Source organism: Balaenoptera musculus, chromosome 16 (assembly GCF_009873245.2).
Source record: "Balaenoptera musculus isolate JJ_BM4_2016_0621 chromosome 16, mBalMus1.pri.v3, whole genome shotgun sequence".
NCBI lineage: Eukaryota > Metazoa > Chordata > Mammalia > Artiodactyla > Balaenopteridae > Balaenoptera > Balaenoptera musculus.
In genome coordinates, this window is record NC_045800.1 from 78,816,923 (window position 1) to 78,825,867 (window position 8,945).

The 8,945-nt window shown below is 43.4% G+C and overlaps 1 protein-coding gene across 3 annotated transcripts in view; it reads right to left on the reverse strand.

Moving 5' to 3' along the window:
- The window catches only part of MTR (5-methyltetrahydrofolate-homocysteine methyltransferase), a 123,908-nt gene extending 115,845 nt beyond the window's left edge, over window positions 1–8,063 (reverse strand). For 2 of the 3 annotated variants that reach the window (XR_005016783.1, XR_005016782.1), the window contains exons 1-2: window positions 7,930–8,063; window positions 896–1,110 (exon numbers count right to left, since the gene is read on the reverse strand). Coding sequence is in view for 1 of the 3 variants with exons in the window: in XM_036828220.1 (XP_036684115.1) it covers window positions 896–1,107; window positions 7,930–7,963 (246 nt within the window). In the remaining 2 variants the exon portion in view is untranslated. The remainder of the gene's footprint in view (window positions 1–895; window positions 1,111–7,929) is intronic. The other variant, XM_036828220.1, reaches the window with a different exon arrangement.
- Window positions 8,064–8,945: the final 882 nt, after the last annotated feature.

Consider the following 8,945-nt stretch of genomic DNA (forward strand, 5'->3'; position numbering starts at 1 on the left):
TGACCATTTCACAATATATACAAATTTCAAATCATGACGTTGTACACCTGAAACCAATGTTATGTTCTTTGTCAATTATGCCTCAATTTTTTAAAAAAAGTCTGAAACACCTATAACAATGTCCTTCTCCAAAAGATAAAACTTTCTTACTTCCCTGGTAAATATGTTTGTCCTTCAAATTGAATCCAGACCAGAAAAACAGATTAAATCACCTTATTATCTCTTCTAGTCATAATCCTATGAAATTCCCATGATAAGCTATGAAACAGTTTAGTCCTACACTTATTCTTAAATTTTAAAAGTCTAGCAATACCCAGTTACTTACTTCTGATTTCTTTATGTTGGCTAGCCATATTTTTAATTTGTTTTTTGGTCATGCCACACAGATTGCAGGATCTTAGTTCCCTGACCAAGGCTAGTCATTTTTATTAAAGACAGGAAAACGGCATGAAAGAACACGGGACTTCAAGTCAGTAAACCTCTGTAACGTCAGGCAAGTTATTTAAACTCTGAGGTGCTCAGTTTCCAAATCTACAAAATGAGAATAACAACTACCTTTCAGATTTACTTCATCAGGGCTGTTGTGGTGACTTAAATAAGTTAGTGTAGGTAAAAACCCTAATTCATCCAGAATTTTACGGTTTTTCACTGTCGTTGAAATGCCTCAAAAGGCAGAAAACCTGCCCTCCTCATTTCCTTATCTTGAATGCTCAATACCGTGCACGACTTTTACATGGTGCCCAAAACCTGCTTTCTGAATAAGCCACCTCTATCTGAACAAATCACCCCTTTCTTCTGTCTCCCCCAGAGCACTTGGCCCAGTGGTCTGCCCTCAGGACACCAAAGGCCTTTCGGAATGACAGGATGAAAATATAAGAACCTGGGGATGCTTTACCTTATGGATTTGGTAAATGACATTGGGCTGAGTTATACTTAAAATGTCATTGTTGCCTTTCAGGGGCCTGGCGTGATCTTTAAATTCTTGTCCTCGGAAGTCGTCTTCACTCAGCTTGTGCCGCTGGATCATGGTCCCCATCCCTCCGTCAAGCACCATAATCCTCTCCCGCAGGATGGCGTCAATCTCATCCTGCAGGGTCTTCTTCATTCCTGCTTTAAAGAAAGTGAAAATCTGACTTTACAAAATGAAAGGGGGAAAACGTGTGTGGAGAGGGAGTGTAGACTAAATTATACTAATTCACAACAGGGAGTAAATGGGGCTCATAAAACACGTGCTTGTAACCTTGCGGCATTTGAAAAATGCTGCCCCAAAATGTTTACATTAAATAACAATGCTTAATGAAACAGGACACTGTACACAGCACAGAATCACTGGTAAAGCACCATACCAAGGTTAAAGTAGGCTCTAGTTGTTCCTGTTTCAAAGATGAGCAAAACAGGCAGCAAAGAGCCAAGTGTTACAAGGCCAGGCCACCTGCCGGAGAACATCTTTAGGGCTCTCTGTTGGTTCTGTGCTTGCGTCCCCTCAATAAGGAGATTTAGCTTGATAATTGAAAGCCATCAATAATTCCAAACTGCCATTTAGACTGTTAACTTTGACCGTCTCTCCCACCTACTGCCAGAACTCACATAGCCTACACACAGGGTCTTCCTCACCCCTGCTCCATCTCTGGACCAATGACTGCCTAACACCCTGGAGCTTCTCAACTCTCCCCGTGCCCTTGACTTCTCCTAATTCCCAGTCCTCAAAAGCCCCAAGGCCTACTCCTTCCAATCCTACTTTATGGTCTCCAAGAACTACTGGAAAGCCACAAAACCATGCTGTTCGGAGTCACTGAAAATTCCTAACATCGAGCCTCTGGTTTGGTTCACCTTTTCTCGGCTCTCTCTACACTTCCCACACCTGCTGTCCCAAACCTCTGCTTGCTTTTGGCACCAAATCCTTCTCATCCTTTTCACTCACAGATGATTTCACCTAATCCTGTACAAAAGAGTCTTCTTTGGGGAGCTCCTCAAATTCACCCCCCTCCACCTCAAAATCCTCTTGCAGCTCGGCTCCCTCTGCACCTAAGGAAGAGCACATGACCAGCTCTACCCACACCTCCCACTGCTCCTCCCTCCAGCCCCCACCCCCACCCCCGACCCCGGGCAGCTCTAGCTCAACCTCTCTTCTCGCTGTGGCTTCCTCCTAGCCTCTCTACCGCAATTACTCTCCAAAGGCACCCATGACCTTCGAATTCTCAAACACTGGGCTCCAATCTTAGACCCAGATTTCAAGATGTCCACCTGTGATGGCCCCCTAGAATACCCACCTGCCCCTCAATCTATCATCCAAATCCAAACCTGCCAAATTTCCTGTCTGATCTCCCTGTTTCTGTGAATGGCACCACCTTTCCCAGAAGCCTGACCTGACAACCTCAGTGTTATCTGACTCCTTACTCGCCCTGATAACCAGCATCTACTCAGATCTCAAGCCCTATAGATCTGGCATCCAAAGTGCCATTCACGGACTTCCCTGAGATTGATTGACCATGATGTGGTTGTCCTATCAGCTAATAAGCACCCAGAATTTGACATGATTAAGTTAATGGCGACGACAAAAAAAGCCAAGAAATCGGGGTTTCAGTCCTAGCTCTCATAAGTAGCTACGGGGTTTTGGACAAGACTGTGTTTCTGAAAAACGGGGAAATATCTTCCCTGCCTTTATCACAGAAAGTGTGATAATAGAATGAAACAATGTGCTTGAAAGCAAATTTCAGATGTTAACAGCTGGGACTCTCAAATCACACAAGTCATGAAATGAGACATATATCCTTCACATAAACAGCCCGTAAATGTTAACGACTCTTGCTATGTCATTATTATTGCATAGCTGATAAAAAGTGGAGCTGGGCTTCAAACTCTAAAGGTTGCTTTCTATATACTACAGTGTCCAGAGGACCATGAAAAAGCATCACATAAGCCTGAAGCTCTCAGCTCTGTTCATCTTGGGGCAGGAAGCAGGGATGGCATGTTTACAGGTTTGGAAATGAACATGAATGTGGCAGAGGGAAAACAATACTCAGTGAAAACTTTTAAATGGAGATCCTTTCAGATGGGGAATAAGAAGAGAGAAGGTTAAAAACTTTAACCTATATGCTCAACTGAGTTCCTTTTTTCTTAAAAGAATGCAGCTGCAATCCACCCTGAAATGAGAGCATGTGAGCTTAAGTAGGTGTGACTGAATCACCCGACTGTGGGCGCACAGGGTGTGGACATGGTGGCGGGGGGCGGGCGGGGTGGGGGGGGAAGTAAGTGATGCATCTGAAATTTAAAGAGTATTCAAACCTTCTAGGAAAAAAACCCCAGTCTTTTCCACAATGAAATATGCCTTTGGCATCAGCAAAATGGTCAATCAATATCATATTATTTACATGTCTTTGTCCTTCTGTCTCCTCCACTGACCACGTGCACACATGCTTAAGGGGACAGCAAGAAGAAAGGAGAAATTAACATAACGACATAAGAAATGCCCCATCTCCTCCCACCCTGGTCTCGCTCATCAGTGTTGGTTTGGCTTTTCTCTACTCACTGCAAATCTGACAATGGAGTGCACCCCACTTCTCCCATTTTCATAAGAAGTCTAAGCATTTTTCCACAAGGCCTCTACTGTATTCACTTCTCAAATCAGAAATATAGATTGTTTTCAATCTGTAAGACAGTTCACTATAGGGACTTCCCTGGCTGTCCAGTGGTTAGGACTCTGGGCTTCCACTGCAGGGGACACAGATTCGATCCCTGGTCAGGGAACTAAGATCCTGCATGCCGCGTGGCAAAGCCAGAAAAAAAAAAAAAGATAGTTCACTATTTACCATAAAACAATCCCATCCCCACACATACAAATTGTGATATCTTGTTAAGAGGCATCACATATGTAAGAGATCAAAGGTTTTTTGTAAACTCTAAACAAAACATGTGATTTTTTATGAGAAACTTGATAAACTTACTCTGTAATTTATGTGGAAGACTAAAAGTCCAGAAAGAGCTAAGTTAACTTTTAAAAATTAGGAAGAGATTATTTGGCGTACCAAATATTATGATACACTACAAAACAATATCATAAAACAAAGAAAGTAAAATATAGAATATCTTTATTACTTAGCATAGGGAAAGACTTCCAAAGACTCAAAAAGCTCAACCTATAATGTTAAAAAAAAAAAGGTGAATTTGATTACATAAAAACTAAGAATTTCTGTTACATGAAAGTCACCACAGACAAAATAAACAGATTATGAATTGAAGGAAGATTCTGCAAGGTGTATAACTGAAAGGGACTGGGAATTCCCTGGCAGTCCAGTGGTTAGGACTCCGCACTTCCACTGCTGGGGGCCCAGGTTCGATTCCTGCTCAGGGAACTAAGATTCCACAAGCAGCACCGAACGGCCAAAGAAAAAAAAAAAAAAAAAGTGTAAGTGAACGGGACTAACATCTATAATGTACCAGGAGCTCCTACAAATCAATAAGAAATCAAATAGAAAAATGGGCAAAAGATGCGAATAAGCAAACCAAGCGAAGGAAAAACTGAATAATCAACAAGTATATGAAGAGATGCTCCAACTCATTAGATATCAAAGAGACAGGAATTAAAACAAGACAAAACCAATATATACACAATGGATGGGCAATAATTAGAAGACTGGATAATGCCAAAGAAAATCTGAACTCTTGCTTTTTGGAACACAGACAGATACAGCCATTGTGGAGAGCAGCCTAGCAGGAGTCAGTAAAATTAAGCATGAGGAAATCCCAACAATCTCACTCCTGGTACTTCCCAAACAAAGTCTCCATCGATCCATAGAGAACATATCAGAGGATGTTTATAGAAGTGGCAAGCTGCAGACAACCTTGGAAAATGGCAAAGTCAAATGTGCAACATGCTCATGCAGAACACTACTGGGTGGCAGCCGGATCTACCTCTGTGTTGCTCTACTGTACGGACAGAATATTGAGGGAGAAAGTTAGAAATGACTAACTACCAGGTTTATATTTATATGAATTAAAAACATACACAGACTAGAGTCTACAAGGAAATGTACAAATACGTGGAAATATGTGAAACAGGAGCAAGAGAATTGTGAACAGAAAATAGAGGCAAAAGGGAACACATAATACAACAAATATGAGTGGGAATTGTAAGGATTGAATACAAAACTCCTCTGCAACTGAGGTCCTTAAAAATCCAATGCATCTACATTTTCCACATGATTATTTATCCTTTGGGGGATAACGTAAGATTTACGGTACGAGAAACTAAAAGATCCTCCTCCCATATTTGTTAGCATAAGTGTTCACTGTTCTAATCTTTATGTGTTCCCCAAGACTTTCCAGTAGGGGATTATCTTTCACTGGCTTCTAATCACCATTGCTCCTCCAGAACCTTCTCATAAGAGTAAGTCGCTTTAACAATTCTCCTTTCCCTTGGCAGGGTGAGCATTTGTTGAAATGCTGCTCTTCCATAAACAACAAAAACAACAAAACAAACCTCTGGTATTTATCTGTATTCAGTTCATTAGGTCTAGAACATTCTGTACATTTTAGTCAGGTTCTAAACAGAGCAGATTCTCCCTAACATCTTTCACAGTAGAAGTTTTGCAGGTCCTTCATTTAACTGACTAGTTACAACACTGTCTCAGAAATATTTTTAAGTTTAACATATGTATGTATTATATAGATACGCAGTCCAGAAGAGAGAGTCCTTGTCTAGCGAGCCTAAGAGATCACAGTGTTTTTCCCAGTTTGAGAGGACCTAGCCAATGTATTTTGTTTATTTGGGTGATTTTTTTTCTACCATTAACATTTTATTTCCCAGTAATAATACTGTGATTCATAATAAGTGTTCCAAAGAATAAACAAACATGGGTTAACTGGTTAAAAGACCAATTAGATGTTGAGGTGGGTAAGTCAGATAGTATCCCCTTTAAGAACCATCCTGAAGAATGACAAGATGAAGGCATAAACCAATAAACCCCTAATACACAGGATTTTCGGTAATAAATTAGTGTCAGGAACACATTTCCTCTGGGGACAGAATGATCCCATGTAGCTGATTTATTTAGGACTCCCATATCCACGGCACTAACTGGGGAACACATAGAGCAAGGAAAAGAAGTTTTCATTTTCTGCATTGTAAACAAATGATCCCAACACATTCTCAGCAGTTTCCTAACTTTACTATATCAAAGACTATCTTACTGCTGCCCTGTAAGTCCCTTGCAAGATACTTCATTTTTGAATCTCTAACTTCTAGGTTGCACCAACTTGCTACACTTTGTAGACATCTCTTTGCTTGTGCAATGTTCCATTTCTGAAATATACTATTTCCGCTTTGATTTTAATAAGACAGGGAAGAATGAGAGTCAGGTAACTGGCTGATATCAATTCACTGGCTCATTTAGTCATTCTTTCATTAATCATTTAAAAACTGAGTTCCAGATAACATACATAGCAAGGATGAAACTAAGCAATGTTTAGAAGCTGTAAACTTTTCTCACAAGAAGTATTTGCTAGCTCACCAGCCTCTTTCCTAAGGGGGTACAACCATGGTCTGAGGTCATGGACATTTAGGTTTAAGGCCTGACATCGAGATTAAGAATTCCCAGTTCTTCATTAAAGAGCTTCACTAAGACTGGACACCAATAAGTAACTAAGTAAGGGTTTTTAGGAAGTTAAAACCTGATTCTCACCCCAACATACAGGCTGCCCACACAGAGAGAAGCTGTAGAAGTGAGCCTTGGGGTCAGGGAGCTGAGCTAGATTCAAATACTCTACAATTTTCCTTTCATCTGCTGTACAAAGATCACTCAGTATTCCAACTATTCTAAATCTTTAGAGGCATTTTGCTGCTGGATAAGGGAAATCACATACCTCCTTTTTTAATTAAATGGGGAGGGGAAGGCCAGAAGTCATCAGTAAGAGATAAATTTATTTTGTCAAATAAATAAATGACACCCCTGTGAGAGATATAGGTCTTACTTTATAGCAACAGTGATCAAATGTTTCTCAGTCACAGTTCCACTTGTTTCATGAACAATTCTAACGGTCCCATTTATCGGGACCTTACAATCTACAGGGTCACTAGCTCACCGCTGAAAAATTTCCCTGAGTTATGAATTCAGTCTTCACGCTCCTCCCTGAGCTGAACATCGTCATCTGTCATAGCACTGCTACTGTTCCATCCTTATTACCGACTCTCTTGTTTCTTCATTTTCTACTTCATACCTCACATGTTTTTATGGGTGTATCTGCCCACAAATTACAATCAGGGATGGCGTTCAAGGCCCAGAGCTCATTTTACAGCTGAAAATATATTCTGTTCTTGTGCTAGTTTTTTTTTTTCCCCTTCATTGTTGATGCCAGAGCCACCAACATCAAAATCACTCAGGATTATTACTCCACATCCCGACCTACTGTGTACCTGCTAATCTATCTTAACATAGTGATTCTATGCACACTGGAGTTTGCAGAACTAGTGCTCTAACCCCGAAGTGGAAAATAAAACTTCAACGCAGTTTTAAATAGTTCTCTGGGCTTCTTTATCTCTCAGCGCCTGAACCTTCTTTGGTTCGGGTGCTCAGTAAACATGCTGAATGAGAACGTTCAATCATGCAAAACTTCCATAGGGCCCTGCAGGAATATGCTACGTCAAAGTGCAAAGTGTAGTTAACTTGACGTTCAGAATGTGTTTCGGGGCACTGCGGGGAGGGGGTGTGCTCTACGGATTTGATGGTTTGTTTGCCTGGGGAGGAAGAGGTAAGTGGGTGGAGAGAAGGAACGCAGCAAGAAAACGTGGGACCTCACGGCTCCTCCGCAAGTTCAAAGGCGCCGCCCGCCCACGGGGAAACCTAACCACGTGTCTCCGGGTGGTGAGTGAATCACCCCAGGGATTAGGAGGCAATAAACCACCGAAGCGCGGAGAGCGGGTCGCAGCGTTACCGGATGGCGTCAGGTCGTGGAGCGCGGGGGACATGCTGCGGAGTCCTCTCCTCCTCGGGCCGGGGACGCGGCGGGGAAGACGCACCCTCCCTCCACACGTGACGGCCCAGAGCCACGCCAGCCAGCGCGGGGCCAGTGGTTCACAGAAGGCAGGAGTCCGGGGGACACTGAGGGAGGGGCCTCCCCTCAGGACCCGGGCGCGGCGCGGCGACGACAGGCGGACCCCTGGCCCAGACCACTGCTCAAGCACGTGCTTTCTTCTCGGCCACCTGGCCTGTCCTTGGCAAGGGCCTGGCGGCTAGACCCGCGCGACCGGAGGCTGGGTCGCCGGGAGGGCGCGGGATAGACCCGAAGAGGAGGACGACGTGGCGGCCGAGGCGCGGGCCGAGACTCACAGCCCCCTAGGGGTTTGGGGCAACTCAGAATACTGTTAGTTTGTGCGCGCACTCCAGCCTTAGCGTGGGAGGTCCCGCCCTTCAGGCCCGTGATTGGTCTGTAGGAGCTCGTCGCGGCTCTATGGGCTGCTAGATCTCAACCACTCACCTGAGGCTTTGCCCCAGGGGTTTCTGGGAGATGTAGTCCAGGGTCCCAGGTGCCCCTCTGAGGCTTTGCGCATCTCAGCCCAGCGCCCGAAAGTGCGGCCGCAGGGGGTCTCCCCAAGTTTAAATCCTGGTGTGAAGTTGGCGCTGACCTCAACATGTTGTATGATGTCAAGAGCCCGGTACTTGGGAGTCTTGGAAGACCAGGTACGAGTCACTCTTTACTCTTGACTGGCGCGGGGCAAGATACTTAACCTCTTCGTCTCCACTCTACACTTTATAAAATAGGAAATGATAGGGTGGTGATAATTACTATTTTGTAAGGTTGTAGTAGGGATTAAATAAGATCGTGTGAACGCGCTGGGAAAACTATGAAGTACATATATGCGTGTTAATTGTCACTTACTGACAATAAACGTTTATTGAGCGCGCACTATGTGTCAGGCTTTGGGGTACACACTTGGAATGCAAAGACAG